We start from the raw sequence: 19,458 nt of genomic DNA, 5'->3' as shown, positions 1-19,458 counted from the left end.
ACTTGAGAGGTGAATCCGCCTAGCAGAACTTGACCTCTCGTCACCTGAGCTTGTTTGCAGCTTCATTCAACAGAACCTCTTGGAGGATGAAGTAGCCTCTGCTCCTAGACTGTCCACATGTCAATCCAGCTATCCGGCTAGCCCTCACTAACCCCCCCCCACTAGCTCCTGCTCAAGATGCTACACTAACTCATCCTCAACCTCTGCTAGCCGCTAACCATGCTACGCTAGCTCCTCAACCTATGCTAGCTCCATCTGACAATGAGCTAGCTCCCCTCAACCTCTGCTAGCTCCTGGCAATGCAACTCTAGCCCATCTCCAACCTCTGCTAGGCCCTGGCCATGCTAGCCCTTCTCCAACTTCTGCTAGCCCCTGGCCATGCTAGCTCCTCATCCGCTAGACCCAGGTCAAGCCGTGCTAGCTCCCCGTCAACAGCTAGCACCTTGTCAAGCTCTGCTAGCTCATGGACAAGCCCGCTAGCTCCCCCCTCAACCGTTAGCCCCTGGTCAAGATGCGCTGGGAAACACCATAGTCCACTTCAAGCTCATCACCAAGCTCAGGACCCTGGGACTGAACATCTCCATCTACAACTGGATCCTGGACTACCAGACTGGCCGCCCTCAGGTGGTGAGGGTAGGCAACAACACTTTTGCTATGCTGACCATCAACACGGGGTCCGCTCATGGGTGTTTGCTTAGTTCCCTCCTGTACTCCTTGGCCGCGCATGACTCCAACACTATCATCAATTTTGCTGACGACACGACAGTGGTAGGAAGATGAGGCAGCCTATAGGGAGGACGTCCGAGACCTGGCAGTGTGGTGCCAGGACAATAACCTCTCCCTCAAGACAAAGGAGATGATCGTGGACTACAGGAAACGGAGAGGCAAGCACGCCCCCATCCACATCAATTGGGCTATAGTAGGGCTGTCCCCGACCCAAAAATTCTTGATCGACCGAGAGTTGTCCTGTTCTTTGGGCCAATCGATTGGTCAAAATGTTTAAACTTATTTTTCCATATATAGACAGACACAACTTATGTGTTTGTATAAAATCAACCACATTTGCACTGAGGTTGTCTGATGCTTTAAGCAAACTGTTTGATTCAATAATTAAGACACACAAATGACTCAAGAAAGAGCTTGATAGTCAGACTGTGCAAAAAAAATGACAGCGAGTGCCTGTGTGATGGGTGCAAGTTTTCTTGCACTCCTCCCTACTGCAGCGAGAAGGCACCACAGCACAGCAAGTGTTTATGGCGCTGTCCGTGCTGAAGCTGCAACATAATTTTTGCCAATTCGTTTCTTACTTGTTTCTGACTGAAAAGTTCTGTTAACGAAATCACTAATTTGTTTAGGAAGAACATTCCCTATTCCCTCAACCCTTGCTCTCTTTATGTGAAACATGTAAGCATTGCATGTGACCAATTGGGCCTGACCTATAGCCTATCATAATCACATCAATAAATTGGTTATAACAAACTCCAAACACAGTCATGTCGACAGCAAAATGGATGCGGAGGATGTGAAAAAGAAACTCGAAATGGGTGAATGTTTATTGGTTGCTCAGGAGGGAAAGGGGAAGTCAGATCTGTGAAAGACATTTGAATTAGTTGTGGAAACTACTGGAGATCAAGAAAAATAAGGGTATAGGAGCACACGTTGCGTGAGTATTATGTGTGCCAAACAGTTGTTGTTAGATTACAATATTATAATATTTTTCTGACCATTTGGAACAGTGTAAACAACACTAAATAAATAAGTGTACTAAAGAGTCTTTTCTAATGGAAAAATATATAAAATCTTTATTACAGCAGACGAAGAACACGTTTGCAGTTTATTTATTGTTTAGGCTAATTATTCAAAGCTACCTTTGTTATTTCATTTTAAACCTAAAACGCTTGATTGCATTTCAAAGCATGAATGTATGTGATGGCATGAACAAATTAATGATTGATTGATACAATAGCCTATAATGAAATATAGGCCTAAGTAAGTTACAGTATTAAGACTTAGCAGGATGCACTCTTAGGCCTACAGCTTGATGGTGGTGATACAAGGCTACTATACAAAGCCTACTAATGATAGCGACATGACTTACTTTTATAACGATGATGATAATAATAATTGTAACAATAACAATAACAATAAGAAGATCACGAAAAAGTAGGGTATAGGAGCGAGAGCTGTGTGCATATTATGTGACAAACAGGTGCTATTAGATTCCAATATGACTTTTCTGCCTGTTTGGAGCAGTGTAAACAACACTAAACAAATTATAAGTAATATAGCTGTTCTAACGAGAAAACAAGATGTAACGCCTTTATTACAGCAAAGATTTAAAACAGACAAATCTGTGAAATTGCTTTATCCAATATTTTGCCATTGCATGAGGAATGGTGCTCATGGAATCATTAGGCTTTTAAGCGAACATTCAAACAGGCAACAGAAGCAATATCTGTCTTTTTTCTGTGGATATATACATTGCATTCGGAAAGTATTCAGACCCCTTGACTTTTTACACATTTTGTTAGGTTACAGCCTTATTCTAAAATCATAAATCTACACACAATACCCCATAATGACAAAGCGAAAACAGGTCTCAGTATTCAGACCCTTTGCTATAAGACTCAAAATGAGGTCAGGTGCATCCTGTTTCCATTGATCATCCTTGAGAAATTTCTACAACTTGATTGGAGTCCACCTGTGGTAAATTCAATTGATTGGACATGATTTGGAAAGGCACACACCGGTCTATATAAGATCCCACAGTTGACAGTGCATGTCAGAGCAAAAACCAAGCCATGAGGTTGAAGGAATTGTCTGTAGAGCTCCGAGACAGGATTGTGTCGAGGCACAGATCTGGGGAAGGGTACCAAAAAATGTCTGCAGCATTGAAGGTCCCCAAGAACACAGTGGCCTCCTTCATTCTTAAATGGAAGACTCTACCAAGAGCTGGCCGCCCGGCCAAACTGAGCAATAGGGGGAGAAGTGCCTTGGTCAGGGAGGTGACAAAGAACCTGATGGTCAATCTGACAGAGCGCCAGAGTTCCTCTGTGGAGATGGGAGAACCTTCCAGAAGGACAAAAGGTACTGCAGTGTGTTAAGTGTAGACTTTACCATGAAATGCTTACTTACAAGCCCTTAACCAACAATGCAGTTCAAGAAGAAAATATTTACCAAGTACTAAAATAAAAAAGTAATAATAAAAGTAACACAATAAGAATAACGAGGCTATATACACGGGGCACCGGTACCGAGTTAGTGTGCGAGCGTAGTTGAGGTAATCTGTACATGTAGGTGGGGACGAAGTGACTATGCATGGGTAACAAACAAACAGCGAGTAGCAGCAGTGAACAAAAGCGAGGGGAGGGAGGGGTCAATGTAAATTGTCCGGTGGCGATTTTATGAATTGTTCAGCAGTCTTACATTTTGGGGGTAGAAGCTGTTGCGGAGCCTTTTGGTCCTAGACTTGGCGCTCCGGTACGAGAGAAAACAGTCTAGAACTTGGATGACTGGAGTATCTGACAATTTTATGGGCTTTCCTCTGACACCACCTATTATGTAGGTCCTGGATGGCAGGAAGCTTGGCCCCAGTGAAGTACTGGGCCGTGCGCACTACCCTCTGTAGCGCCTTACGGTCAGATGCCGAGCAGTTGCCATACCAGGCGGTGATGCAACCAGTCAGGATGCTCTCGATGGTGCAGCTGTAGAACCTTTTGAAGATCTGGGGACCCATGCCAAATCTTTTGTCTCCTGAGGGGGAAAAGGTTTTGTCGTGCCCTCTTCGCGACTGTCTTGGTATGTTTGGACCATGATAGTTTGTTGGTGATGTGGACACCAAGGAACTTGAAACTCTCGACCCGCTCCACTACAGCCCTGTCAATGTTAATGGGGGCCTGTTCGTGACCTCTTGTGGTCACGAACAGGCCCCCATTGTGACCTTTATGGACAATCAGAGCCTTACGTGAGACCCAACCAAACCCTTTTCCAAGAAGGCTTGGTTTTCGACAGAGATAGACGACCGAAGGCACTCACACGTAAATACAGTCATGATTTCTTACTCCAAACGGGCGGTGGTTCGTGTGCAAAGTAAATGATAACTGTGAGAGTAGTTTCCAAATGTATCAAGAATCAGTCTCTTTCTCTCTCTACCCCTCTCTCTTTTGGTAAACAAGCAGTCATGTTAGTCCGCTAGGGACTTTTTCCTCATGTATTAGGTGTGTATGTTTGTTCTGTGTTATTTAGTTAACTAGTAAATAAATAGTTAAACCAATGTGTAGTACTGAATCATGAGTAAGGCTGGGGTTTTTACAGATCCAAGAAGGTTGACCGTTCAGAATAAGGTTATGATTAATATGTTTTATGGACGTTATAGGTAAAGACCTTAGAGTTTAATTTGGGATTGGTAACTCTTTAAATAACTTAATCCGTGGTGCCCCAAATCCTAATGAGTTAATTGTTACATGATACCATTAAATTGGGTTTCAATCAAACATAGTTAGTGGATTAAATAAGTACTCAGATTAATGGAAGTAAAGCCACGACAGTAGGTTTTACTATAATTTGTGCATGGCTACAGAAGTCTATAGCTTGGGTCTCCAAATGTTATCCCTACAAGTTATAAGGTCAGCATTTCATAAACTTCACTGTGGAAAAGGTGATATGTTAATATGCTTCACTTTGCTGCCATATGACTGGTTTCACATTTGTCTCCAGAGATCTTAAGCTAAAATCTAAAGATCTAAGATCTAAAACAATTCATTTATATTTAAATTCCCCTTATCCAAACAACTCTCATTTACAGTGGGGGAAAAAAGTATTTGATCCCCTGCTGATTTTGTACGTTTGCCCACTGATAAAGAAAGGATCAGTCTATAATTTTAATGGTAGGTTTATTTGGACAGTGAGAGACAGAATAACAACAAAAATATCCCGAAAAACGCATGTCCAAAATGTTATAAATTGATTTGCATTTTAATGAGGGAAATAAGTATTTGACCCCCTCTCAATCAGAAAGATTTATGGCTCCCAGGTGTCTTTTATACAGGTAATGAGCTGAGATTAGGAGCACACTCTTAAAGGGAGTGCTCCTAACTGCAGCTTGTTACCTGTAAAAAAGACACCTGTCCACAGAAGCAATCAATCAATCAGATTCCAAACTATCCACCATGGCCAAGACCAAAGAGCTCTCCAAAGATGTCAGGGACAAGATTGTAGACCTACACAAGGCTGGAATGGGCTACAAGACCATTGCCAAGCAGCTTGCTGAGAAGGTGACAACATTTGGTGCGATTATTCGCAAATGGAAGAAACACAAAAGAACTGTAAATATCCCTCGGCCTGGGGCTCCATGCAAGATCTCACCTCGTGGGGTTGCAATGATCATGAAAACAGTGAGGAATCAGCCCAGAACTACACGGGAGAATCTTGTCAATGATCTCAAGGCAGCTGGGACCATAGTCACCAAGAAAACAATTGGTAACACACTACGCCGTGAAGGACTGAAATCCTGCAGCGCCCGCAAGGTCCCCCTGCTCAAGAATACATATACATGCCCGTCTGAAGTTTGCCAATGAACATCTGAATGATTCAGAGGACAACTGGGTGAAAGTGTTGTGGTCAGATGAGACCAAAATGGAGCTCTTTGGCATCAACTCAACTCGCCGTGTTTGGAGGAGGAGGAATGTTCCCTATGACCCCAAGAACACCATCTCCACCGTCAAACATGGAGGTGGAAACATTATGCTTTGGGGGTGTTTTTCTGCTAAGGGGACAGGACAACTTCACCGCATCAAAGGGACGATGGACGGGGCCATGTACCGTCAAATCTTGGGTGAGAACATCCTTCCCTCAGCCAGGGCATTGAAAATGGGTCGTGGATGGGTATTCCAGCATGACAATGACCCAAAACACACGGTCAAGGCAACAAAGGAGTGGCTCAAGAAGAAGCACATTAAGGTCCTGGAGTGGCCTAGCCAGTCTCCAGACCTTAATCCCATAGAAAATCTGTGGAGGGAGCTGAAGGTTCGAGTTGCCAAACGTCAGCCTCGAAACCTTAATGACTTGAAGAAGATCTGCAAAGAGGAGTGGGACAAAATCCCTCCTGAGATGTGTGCAAACCTGGTGGCCAACTACAAGAAACGTCTGACCTCTGTGATTGCCAACAATGGTTTTGCCAAAGTCATGTTTTGCAGAGGGGTCAAATACTTATTTCCCTCATTAAAATGCAAATCAATTTATAACATTTTTGACATGCGTTTTTCTGGATTTTTTTGTTGTTATTCTGTCTCTCACTGTTCAAATAAACCTACCATTAAAATTATAGACTGATAATTTCTTTGTAAGTGGGCAAACATACAAAATCAGCAGGGGATCAAATACTCCCCCCCCCCACTGTACCTAGTTCTTATCAATCAATAGTGCTTATCAATTTCTAAATTACAGTGAATGGTGTGGTGGTTTCAGCGCCATGATCTTGGTAAGGCAGGATTTACACATTCAAACACAGACCACCAGTCCACGTGAAGTGTTAAGAGTTTATTCTTTATCAGGTACTGGCAGTGTTCCTGGTATACACAACTCAAACAAACAAAGTAAATATGTCGTCACCAGTGGAAGGTCCTCCACTCTTGGTCTTTGGCATTCACTCCATGCTGTAATCTTCAGTTCAGTTATACCTCCTTCTCCACCATATGCTCAGTCTCTCCAATAGCCTCCTTCACCTGCCGGGGTCAAAGGAAAGACAAAGAAAGCAAACCCAGGGCGCGGTTAAGTAGAGGCCCTGAGTGGTTTCACCTGTCTGCAGTTTAGTCTCTAATTACAACTGGAGACAGGTGTGGCTGTTCTGCTGCAGTCTGGAAGTTTCCCCTGAGCTGTCGCTGGTCTTGCCTCTGGGGAATACTTCCCATTGCTGTCCGTGGTCCTGGCAGCCAGAAAACACAGAAACCTCACAGGCACATACCGTCCATCCACCACACAACCCCTGAAACCGCTACAATGAATATAAGTTTATTTCTATCGAAAAAAATAATGTAGATGTTGTTCCACTTGGAACCGACAGGTTGCTCGACCTTATTCATTGTTTCATCGCATGTAAAATTGGTGGAATTATGAGGGATTTAAGTCAAGGTTAGAATACGGTGGACCTGTAGACACACCTCCACCACACCTTAATTTCTTTAATCTCCACCCCAAACTAATAGCAGGTGAATAGCATGCGATTTTAAATGCTTAAGTTCAAGCTAAGAATACGGGTAGAGAGAAAAGTGCATAAAAAGGGAACAACATTCCATTTATGCATGCTTAACTCGGGTTGAAATTCCCCCCCTAAGAGACTTACCTAAAAAGATTCATGGCTGTAATCGCTGCCAAAGATGTTTCTAATATGTATTGACTTAGGGGGGTGGATACTTATCTAATCAAGATATACAGTGCCCTCCTTGATTGTTGGCACAATGAATATTTTTTGGGACTGATACAATGACGATAAGGTTAATGTACCATTTGTCTGCTTTAATTTGAAGGTATTTTCATCCACATTGGGAAAACTGTTTAGAAATTACAGATATGTGTCTGTCTGTAACTTTCTGACTCATAAATATTCACGATGACTTATCTGTAATCAAGGTAGCATCCAGATGAATGTAGAAGTGTTTAGAAACATATTATATTCTTATTTACAATAAAAGTGACTCCAAAATGACAAATTATTTACCATTCAATTCTATTTGGGCAGAAAATAATCTGAAACAACCAAAACAAACAGAAAAGGCATCCAACAAGTTTGTAGAGTCACAAACTTGATGTAATCATTGCGTGCTAGGAATATGGTATGAAATACTAAACTTTTGACTATTTTAATACACATAAACTCAGCAAAAAAAGAAACGTCCATTTTTCAGGACCCTGTCTTTCAAACATAACTCGTAAAAATCCGAATAAATTCACAGATCTTCATTGTAAAAGGTTTAAACACTGTTTCCCATGCTTGTTCAATGAACCATAAACAGTTAATGAACATTCTTACAGACGGTAGGCAATTAAGGTCACAGTTATGAAAACTTAGGACACTAAAGAGGCCTTTCTACTGACTCTGACAAACACCAAAAGAAAGATGCCCAGGGTCCCTGCTCATCTGCGTGAATGTGCCTTAGCCATGCTGCAAGGAGATGGCCAGGGCAATAAATTGCAATGTCCGTACTGTGAGACGCCTAAGACAGTGCTACAGGGAGACAGGACGGACAGCTGATCGTCCTCGCAGTGGCAGACCACGTGTAACAACACCTGCACAGGATCGGTACATCCGAACATCACACCTGCGGGACAGGTACAGGATGGCAACAACAACTGCCCGAGTTACACCAGGAACGCACAATCCCTCCATCAGTGCTTAGACTGTCCGCCATAGGCTGAGAGAGGCTGGATTGAGGGCTTGTAGGCTTGTTGTAAGGCAGGTCCTCACCATGAGTATTTTGTATAGATCGTTGACAAAAAAAATGGCAATTAAATTCATTTTAATCTCCACAATAAACTGTGGAGAAATCCAAGGGGGTTGAATACTTACGATATGCACTGTATGTGGCCAAAAATAACTAGACTCAAGAATATAGACGAGCTATGTGACTATGTGCTGATACTGTATGTGTGATGATGACAATTTATTTTTATGTAGAAAATAATCAAAGGGAATGGATCAGTGCTTCTGTTCTAGCCCAACAGTGAGGGCCCAGTTCTGCCACCACAGAGCTGGAGCCTGCAGTATGTGGGCGCTGCAATCAGAGGCCCTTTGTGCTGCAGTAGTCCCATTATCTCTCTACGTGTTAACAAAAAGAGAAAAGTACGTGAGGGGTTCGGGTCTTTCTACTCTGAACTGCCACTGCAACATGGACCACATAAAACAAGTCCCTTGTTATGTCCTCAATAGTTTTTAAACGGCTTCATGAAAAGAATGCCTTAGTGCCTGGGCGGCATTGAGGATTATTAGTCTTGAATGAAGCCATCTCACTCACTAGCTCAGTTGTTTTGATTCATAATTCATGCATCACTCCAGGCAGGCACACAGTGAAAAAACAAAGTCAAAGAGTTCCTCTCATAGTGGGAATTACATAGAGACCAAATACATGCAGGGCAATCATCATATTTCACAATGTCCTCCAACTATGTCACTCTCTCTTTAACTCCTCTGTGTTTGTTTTCCTGTAGGAATCAATGCTTTACAATGATGCTTTGTTTCATGATGCCCCCCACCTTTGCCAGCAGCTCTTTGTTCAAAAACATAGTTCTTTCATATACAAGGTCACGTGCACAGTCAATTATTATTGAGAAAACATACATTAATAATCTAGTAATCTTAATCTAGTAAATCTTAATTGCCAGCAGAGAAATTGACCCTTCAATGTGGTATTATACTAACCCTTTGAGATAAAGGGCTTCTACTGTTACCTCATTGGTGTGAACTGCACATAGTGACCTTCAGACAAGACAGATTTGACAAGAAAGCACTAAAACCAAGTCACTAAACAAATACTGTCTGTTAACCTGGTGGCAATGTTTAGCTGGTAGGGCAAACAAAGATTAAAGATGTACTGTGTGACAGCCTCTGGCTCTTTTGGAGCTGATCCTAGGCAGCAGGCTCTGCGGGCCTATATAGTGCACTACTTTTGACCAGGGACCATGGGGCAAGTCTCCCTAATGACGTCTTCTCATATACCCCCCGCGCCTGCGGTTCTTCCCTCATAGCCTAAACTTTCTATTACCGCAGTACCCTACCCTATGTAAAGGAATAGAAGAGTGATTACTTTGAGTCTTTGCATGGAGACTAAGGGGATCTCAGAGTAAACAAAACTGAGTATACAAAACATTAAGAACATTGCTCTTTCCATGACATAGACGGACCAGGTGAATCCAAGTGAAAGCTATAATCCCTTATCAGTATCACTTGTTAAATCCACTTAAATCAGTGTAGATGAAGGGGAGGAGACAGGTTAAAGAAGGATTTTTAAGCCTTGAAACAATTGAGATATGGATTGTGTATGTGTGCCATTTAGAGGGTGAATGGGCAACACAAAAGATTTAAGTGCCTTTGAACGGGGTATGGTAGTAGGTGCCAGGCTGTTCTGAGGGCAATAGAAGGTTTGCAACCGCACCAAGAGCCATGTTGGAAGACCAAACTCAGTCTGTTGAAAGTCCTCCAATCGTCCACATGGCAAGCTGCGTTTTGCTACCACCAGAAAGACTGACCATTATTTAGTTTGTCTAAGGACAAAGAATGGAGGCTGTAGGAGAACCTATTCAAGTAAGTAAATATATGTTTAAAGTTATCAAAAACGATGTATTATTAGCTAGCATGCTACAAAAACGTAGTGTGCAGCCTTACTAAAATAAGCTGATAACGTAATGTTTGCTAGATAGCTAACTTACATACTGTATTGCAGATGTTCGCTTTATTCGCTACCGAGCCACACAGAAAGGATAAATATTTATTTAACCTCTCTTGGGTATGTGGGACGTGACCGTCCCACCTGCGGGACACACTCCCAACAGCCAGTGAAATAGCAGGGCGGCAAATTCAAAACGACCAAAATCTCATAATTCAAATTTCTCAAACATACGACTATTTTACACCATTTTAAAGATACACTTCTCCTTAATGCAACCACATTGTTCGATTTCAAAAAGGCTTTACAGCGAAAGCAAAACATTAGATTATGTTAGGACACCACCTAAACAAAAAAAGCCACACAGCCATTTTCCTAGCATGGAGAGGCGTCACAAAAAACAGAAATACAGCTAAAATTAAGCACTAACCTTTGACAATCTTCATCAGATGACACTCATAGGACATCATGTTACACAATACATGTCTGTTTTGTTCAATCAAGTTCATATTTATATCCAAAAACAGCATTTTACATTGGCACGTGATGTTCAGAAAATATTTGCCTCCCAAAACTTCCGGTGAATGTGCACATTAATTTACAGATATACTCATCATAAACGTTGACAAAATATATAACAATTATTTAAAGAATTATAGACATACTACTTCTTAATGCAACCGCTGTGGCAGATTTCAAAATAACTTTACGGAGAAAGCACATTGTTCAATATTCTGAGTACAGAGTTCAGCCATCAATGCAAGCTATACAGTTACCCGCCAAGTTCTGGCATCAACAAAACTCTAAATTAGTGTTATCTTTCTTTACCTTTGCTGATCCTCGGCGGAATGCACTCGCAGGACTCGTACTTCCACAAGAAATGTTAATTTGTTCGATAAAGTCCATAATTTATGTCCAAATACCTCAATTTTGTTGGCGCGTCCAGAACAATATTCCAAAGGCACGATGCGGGAGCGCAAATCAATAGAATAAATTTCCGTTTGTAGAAACATGTCAAACGATGTTTACAATCAAACCTTAGGGTGCTTTTAACATAAATAATTGATAATATTCCAACCGGACAATAGCGTATTCATTACAGAAAAAAAAAAAAAATGCTTGCCATGCGTGAACACGCATGAAGTAACTACATGACTTCAGACAGTCCACTGCTTGAACCGGCTGTTATTCCCTCAAAATTCACCATAGAAGCCTCAAGCAACTTTCTAAAGACTGTTGACATCTAGTGGAAGCCTTAGGAAGTGCAAAATGACCCCTAAGTCACTGTAGTTTGGAAAGGGAATTAATTAACCTGTTGGGGATAGGGGGCAGTATTTGCACGGCTGGATAAAAAACGTACCGATTTAATCTGGTTACTACTCCTGCCCAGAAACTAGAATATGCATATAATTATTAGCTTTGGATAGAAAACACCCTACAGTTTCTAAAACTGTTTGAATGGTGTCTGTGAGTATAACAGAACTCATATGGCAGGCAAAAACCTGAGAAGATTCCAAACAGGAAGTACCCTCTCTGACCATTCCTTGGGCTTCTTGCCTCTGTTTATTGAACATTTAGGATCTTTGCTGTAACGTGACACTTCCTACGGCTCCCATAGGCTCTCAGAACCCGGGAAAAAGCTGAATGATATCGAGGCAGCCCCTGGCTGAAACACATTAGCGCGTTTGGATAGTGGCCTGTCAGAGGACCATCAGACTGGGGCTCGTGCACGAGATGTTTTTATTTTCTCTCTTTGAACGAAAACCACCACTCCCGGTCGGAATATTATCGCTTTTTTACGAGAAAAATGGCATAAAAATTGATTTTAAACAGCGGTTGACATGCTTCGAAGTACGGTAATGGAATATTTAGAAATGTTTTGTCACGAAATACGTCATGCTTGTCACCCTTCTTTACTATTCGGATAGTGTCTTGAACGCATGAACAAAACGCCGCTATTTGGATATAACTATGGATTATTTGGGACCAAACCAACATTTGTTATTGAAGTAGAAGTCCTGGGAGTGCATTCTGATGAAGAACAGCAAAGGTAATAACATTTTTCTTATAGTAAATCTGACTTTGGTGAGCGCTAAACTTGCTGGGTGTCTAAATAGCTAGCCCTGTGAGCTATTTTAAAATCGGACATAGCGAGTGCATAGAGGAGTTCTGTATCTATAATTCTTAAAATAATTGTTATGTTTTTTGTGAACGTTTATCGTGAGTAATTTAGTAAATTCACCGGAAGTGTTCGGTGGGAATGCTAGTCACATGCTAGTCACATGCTAATGTAAAAAGCTGTTTTTTGATATAAATATGAACTTGATTGAACAAAACATGCATGTATTGTATAACATAATGTCCTAGGGGTGTCATCTGATGAAGATCATCAAAGGTTAGTGCTGCATTTAGCTGTGGTTTGGGTTTATGTGACATTATATGCTAGCTTGAAAAAGGGGTGTCTGATTATTTCTGGCTGGGTACTCTGCTGACATAATCTAATGTTTTGCTTTCGTTGTAAAGCCTTTTTGAAATCGGACAGTGTGGTTAGATTAACGAGAGTCTTGTCTTTAAAATGGTGTAAAATAGTCATATGTTTGAGAAATTGAAGTAATAGCATTTCTAAGGTATTTGAAAATCGCGGCACGGGATTACACTGGCTGTTGAGTAGGTGGGACGCAAGCGTCCCACCTAGCCCATAGAGGTAGAAAAAAACTACAGCCTCAGATTTTCAACTTCCTGATGGGATTTTTCTCAGGTTTTTGCCTGCCATATGAGTTCTGTTATAGTCACAGACATCATTCAAACAGTTTCAGAAACTTCAGGGTGTTTTCTATAAAAACCTACTAATAATATGCATATTCTAGTTTCTGGGCCCGAGTAGTAGCCAGTTTAATTTGGGTACGTTTATCATCCGGCAGTGAAAATACTGCCCCCTACCCAAGAGAAGTTCATCGGTAAAATAAAATAAAAATTTGATACAATTTTAGGCTATTTGTGCAGTCATTACATTGAACTTGGTGGAGTCTGTTGGTCCTTTTCTCACCACTCTAATATCTCTGTCACACCCACAACAGTTTACAGATTTTGAACTCGAGTAATGCGCGCACGGTGAGTTCATCACGGTCTGCGTGAGCGGTGTTGCCCGCCAACTTTGTACTAGCTAGCTACGTTAGCTGACATGAATAAAAACAAACAAACGTCGCTGGAGAGCTCGGAAGGGGTAAGGGAGATAAAAGGCCCAACGACAATGTCGATAATGCAGAGACAGCAGAGCCCGAGACTGCAAAAAAAGAAAGCCTCATTCAATAGAAAATACCTTACCTGTGCGACATATTCGACCTGCTTAACATCTTGGCGTTCCCCTAGGATAGGGGGCGCTAAAGCGTTTTTTGAAAAAGATTTGTGCCCATTTTAAACGGCCTCCTACTCAAACTCAGAAGCTAGGATATGCATATAATTAATACTTGTGGATAGAAAACACCCTAAAGTTTCTAAAACTGTTTGAATGGTGTCTGTGAGTATAACAGAACTCATATGGCAGTCAAAACCCCGAGACAGATGGAAACAGGAAGTGGAATTCTGAATTGCGAACTCAACTTCATCACGTTGCCTATTAATCACACCGTGAGCTATGGTTCATTGAGCGCTTCCTATTGCTTCCACTAGATGTCCCCAGTCTCCACAAAGTGGTTTGAGCCTTCTACTGTTAAAACTGAATGAATGAAACGCTGTGGAACGTGGTCACACGGAGAGGTCCATCACCATTATGACGCCGGCGCCCCTGGTTACCCTCCCCTTTGGAAACGTTTTGAAACACAATGCAATCGTCCCCCTCGAATCTTATTGGCTCTCGTGTTGAAAAACGCCCTGAAGATTTATGTTATACAACGTTTGACATGTTTGAACGAACCTAAATGGGAAAAAAATGCTTTTTCTCGAAATGGCTGTCCCGCGGCCAACGGAGCATTTGGATCAGCCTTCAGACGCGCTAACAAGAACAAGCTCTTGGAACATAAAGGAGTCATTTTTTCGAACGAAAATACATTTGTTGTGGACCTGGGATTCCTGGAAGTGCTTTCTGATGAAGACAACCAAAGGTAAGGGATTATTGACAATAGTATACAAGACTAGATGTGATATGCGATTGTTCCAAGATGGTGCTGACCTGTAACGTTAGCCTATTTTTCAGAGTATCGCATCCCCTTTCATCGCAAAGTGTGATTACCCAGTAAAGTTAATTTTAAATCTGGCATTACAGGTGCTTTCAAGAGATATTCATCTATAAATCTTAGAATGACAATATTACATTTTAAAAATGTTTTCGAATAGTAATTTAGTAAATTTTAGCTCTGTTTCATCGGATGCATTTGAGGGAAAATAGTTAGTCAACGTTACGCACCGATGTAAAATGCTGTTTTTATATATCAATATGAACTTTATCGAACAAAAGAATGCATGTATTGTGTAACATGATGTCCTAGGTGTGTCATCTGATGAAGATTGTCAAAGGTTAGTGCTGCATTTAGCTGTTTTTTGGTTATTTGTGATGCATGTGGTTGGTCGGAAAATGGCTATGTGGCTACTTTTACGATATACTCCTCTAACATAATCTAATGTTTTGCTTTTGCTGTAAAGCCTTTTTGAAATCTGACAACGTGGTTCGATTCAGGAGAGGGATATCTATAAAACGATATAATTTGAAAAAAAAAAAAAAAAAAAAAAATGATTACATTTTGTTATGCTAATGGTAATATGATTTTTCTCTGGATGTCCGTCCCGTAGGCCGCACAGGGGTTAATGAACTCAATCTGTCACTTCAGGGGAGAATGACAACTGTCTTTAAGTTGCCAGATAAAGTGGCTACATTCAAAGCCAAACTGGAACTGTGGGGACGGCAAGTGGACAGGGGTATATTTGACATGTACCAAACATTAGCGGTGATTTTGGCAGACTGACACTGGGCCATTCCTTCTCCCAGCTGGTGCGCAATTTTTATTTTTTTATTTCACCTTTATTGAACCAGGTAAGCCAGTTGAGAACAAATTCTCATTTACAGCTGCGACCTGGCCAAGATAAAGCAAAGCAGTGCGACAAAAACAACACTGAGTTACACATGGGATAAACAAACCTACAGTCAATAACACAATAGAAAAATCTGTATACAGTGTGTGCAAATGTAATAAGATTAGGGAGGTATGGCAATAAATAGGCCATAGTGGCAAAATAATTACAATTTAGCAATTAAACACTGGAGTGATAGATGTGCAGAAGATGAATGTACAAGTATAGATACTGGGGTGCAAAGGAGCAAAAAAATAAATAACAATATGGGGATGAGGTAGTTGGGTGGGCTATTTACAGATGGGCTGTATACAGGTGCAATAATCGGAAAGCTGCTCTGACAGCTGATGCTTAAAGTTAGTGAGGGAGATATAAAACTCCAGCTTCAGTTATTTTTGCAATTAGTTCCAGTCATTGGCAGCAGAGAACTGGAAGGAAAGGTGGCCAAATGAGGAGTTGGCTTTGGGGATGACCAGTGAAATATACCTGCTGGACCACGTGCTACGGGTGGGTGCTGCTATGGTGACCAGTGAGCTGAGATAAGGCGGGGCTTTACCTAGCAAAGACTTATAGATGACCTGGAGCCAGTGGGTTTGGTGACGAATATGAAGCAAGGGCCAGCCAACGAGAGCATACAGGTCGCAGTGGTGGGTAGTATATGGGGCTTTGGTGACAAAACAGATGGCACTGTGATAGACTACATCCAATTTGCTGAGTAGAGTGTTGGAGGCTATTTTGTAAATGACATCGCCGAAGTCAAGGATCGGTAGGATAGTCAGTTTTACGAGGGTATGTTTGGCAGCATGAGTATAGGATGCTTTGTTGTGAAATAGGAAGCCGCTTCAATATTTAATTTTGGATTGGAGATGCTTAATATGAGTCTGGAAGGAGAGTTTACAGTCTGACCAGACACCTAGGTATTTGTAGTTGTCCACATATTCTAAGTCAGAACCGTCCAGAGTAGTGATGCTAGACAGGCGGGCGGTTGACGGCAGCGATCGGTTGAAGAGCATGCATTTAGTTTTACTTGCATTTAAGAGCAGTTGGAGGACACGGAAGGAGTGTTGTATGGCATTGAAGCTCGTCTGTAGGTTTATTAACACAGTGTCCAAAGAAGGGCCAGAAGCATACAGAATGGTGTCGTCTGCGTAGAGGTGGATCAGAGAATCACCAGCAGAAAGAGCGACATCATTGATATATAGAGAGAAAAGAGTCGGCCCGACAATTGAACCCTGTGGCACCCCCATAGAGACTGCCAGAGGTCCGGACAACAGGCCCTCCGATTTTACACACTGAACTCCATCTGAGAAGAAGTTGGTGAACCAGGTGAGGCAGTCATTTGAGAAACCAAGGCTGTTGAGTATGCCAATAAGAATACAGTGATTGACAGAGTCGAAAGCCTTGGCCAGGTCGATGAAGACGACTGCACAGTACTGTCTTTTATCGATGGTGGTTATGATATCATTTAGGACCTTGAGCGTGGCTGAGGTGCACCCATCACCAGCTCGGAAACCAGATTGCATAGCGGAGAAGGTACGGTGGGATTCTAAATGGTAGGTGATCTGTTTGTTAACTTGGCTTTCGAAGACTTTAGAAAGGCAGGGTAGGATAGATATAGGTCTATAACATTTTGGGTCTTTGAAGAGGGGGATGACCGCGGCAGCTTTCCAATCTTTAGGGATCTCAGACAATACAAAAGAGAGGTTGAACAGGCTAGTAATAGGGGTTGCAACAATTGCGGCGGATAATTTTAGAATGAGAGGGTCCAGATTGTCTAGCCCAGCTGATTTGTAGGGGTCCAGATTTTGCAGCTCTTTCAGATCATCAGCTATCTGTATTTGGGTGAAGGAGAAATGGGGGAGGCTTGGGCAAGTTTCTGTAAGGGGTGCAGAGCTGTTGACCGGGGTAGGGGTAGCCAGGTGGAAAGCATGTCCAGTCGTTGAAAAATGCTTATCGAAATTCTCGATTATCGTAGATTTATCGGTGGTGTCAGTGTCGCCTAGCCTCAGTGCAGTGGGCAGCTGGGAGGAGGTGCTCTTATTCTCCATGGACTTTACAGTGTCCCAGAACTTTTTGGAGTTTGTGCTACAGGATGCACATTTCTGTTTGAAAAAGATAGCCTTTGCTTTCCTAACTGCCTGTGTATATTGGTTCCTAACTTCCCTGAAAAGTTGCATATCGCGGAGGCTATTCGATGCTAATGCAGTACGCCACGGGATGTTTTTGTGCTGGTCAAGGACAGTCAAGTCTGGAGTGAACCAAGGGCTATATCTGTTCTTAGTTCTACATTTTTTTGAATGGGGCATGCTTATTTAAGATGGTGAGGAAAGCAATTTCAAAGAATAACCAGGCATCCTCTACTGATGGAATGAGGTCAATATCCTTCCAGGATATCCGTTGACAGCGATCACCTAGCTTCGCTGTCAACGGAGTTCGAGCGTAACTTCCCAACCACCAAAGACCTACGAAGTGCGAAGGAATGGATCCGCGACCCATTTGTGAATGTCCCAGGTGAATCGTCCATGTCCGTGCAGGAAGATCAACTCCTTGAGGTTGCAAATGATGGTGGCCTTAAAAGTATGTTTGAGAACTTAATCTCTGCCGACATTCTGGATTAAAATCAAGGCTGAATATCCTGAGATAGCCACAAAAGCACTGAAAACATTGCTTCCATTTCCAACATCCTATCTCTGCGAAACAATGTTTTCCGCAATGACGGCAACAAAAACGAAATTAAGGTGTAGACTGGACATAAGGAACATGTCACTGTCTCCCATCACCCCTAGATGGGACTGTCTTGTTGCCGGGAAACAAGCTCAGGGCTCCCACTGATTCAGTGACATGGTGAGTTGCAATGTTTTTATTATATGGTCTCTAGAGAAAAATATGCACTGTTTTGTAATATCATCACGTTAGACCTACTTAAACTAAAATGTTATGAAAAGCAGCTATACTAAACGTATAGGTCTAATTGTCTATATGAGACCGGTCCGTGGTGCAAAAAAGGTTGGGGACCGCTGCTGTATAGCTCACCAGCTTACTAACTTCATATTATCTAGTTTACTATCTTGATGTATTTATCGTTGTAACTCCAAATGTATTTGTAGCTAGATAGCAAACAGCCATGGAAGAGGGTGAAAGGATTAGCTAGCACTTCCAGCTGTCAGAGAAGCGAGAGTATAGGAGTATAGTATAGACTCTTGATAGGGCAGGTAACTGCGTGGGACATTATGAAACTATTCTCTAGTTCAAGTCCCTAGCGAGGAAAAACTGAGGACAGAGAAATCGAGCAACATAATATTCAGTGCTGTCTAATTTGAGTATAGTACAGCCTGTTTCTTTGTTATGTTTTATGTTGTTATATACAGAGATCTGTCAAACCCTGTCTGTAGAAGAAGAGGTCCCAATGAATGTCCCAAGAGAGTAAGGGTACACCCTTGTATACCATGGCTTATATATTTGCAAATTTTGTGAACAAAAATACAGTTTAAAAGACACACAATGTATAAAGTTAGTACAACTGGAGCAGGCCAGCCCTGCTGGGTGTGCAGGCTTCTGTTCCAACCCAGCACTAACACACCTGATTCAATGTAGCAAACCTAATTAGTTAATTTTCAAGTGTTCTATTGCTGGGCTGGAACAGATGTCTGCCGCCCCACCTTTTACATATGAGTTAGCTTACTTGTACACTTTGAAATTATATGAAAGCAACTCAAGTTAACTATTATTCAATATGAACTAGTGTTGATTAATCACAGATCACAATCCTGCAATAAAGAGGGGAAGGGGATCTGTTTCAATTTGTCTGTTTCTGTGTTTTATGTTCAGTCATTAGCTCTCCAATTAGTTTTATTTGATTGTCACAATCAGAGGCCAAATTGAGCTCCATACTGCATTGCCTTGCGCCTCTCAAATGTTGTAACAATACGGAGGGCTCCGTATAGCTCCGCAGTGACTTGATTGGATGACGGTAGGTGGGGGCAGGAGGTCCTGTATAAACACAAACTCACTTCCTTGA

At 41.9% G+C, this 19,458-nt stretch overlaps 1 protein-coding gene across 2 annotated transcripts in view; it reads right to left on the bottom strand.

The window, feature by feature from the left end:
- Positions 1–19,458, bottom strand: part of si:dkey-220o5.5 (actin filament-associated protein 1-like 2) — a 97,179-nt gene that overhangs the window by 49,942 nt on the left and 27,779 nt on the right. The window contains exon 2 of one of the 2 annotated variants that reach the window (XM_014174854.3): positions 6,610–6,722. The exons of the other annotated variant lie outside the window; for it this stretch is intronic. Coding sequence (XP_014030329.1) covers positions 6,610–6,643 — 34 coding nt within the window. The 5' untranslated portion in view covers positions 6,644–6,722. The remainder of the gene's footprint in view (positions 1–6,609; positions 6,723–19,458) is intronic. 2 annotated transcript variants of the gene reach the window in all.

This window comes from Salmo salar, chromosome 26 (genome assembly GCF_965601325.2).
Source record: "Salmo salar chromosome 26, fSalSal1, whole genome shotgun sequence".
In the NCBI taxonomy this organism is placed as follows: domain Eukaryota; kingdom Metazoa; phylum Chordata; class Actinopteri; order Salmoniformes; family Salmonidae; genus Salmo; species Salmo salar.
The sequence above is the reverse complement of the archived record's forward strand: the minus strand, read 5'-3'. Positions and strand labels throughout refer to the sequence as shown.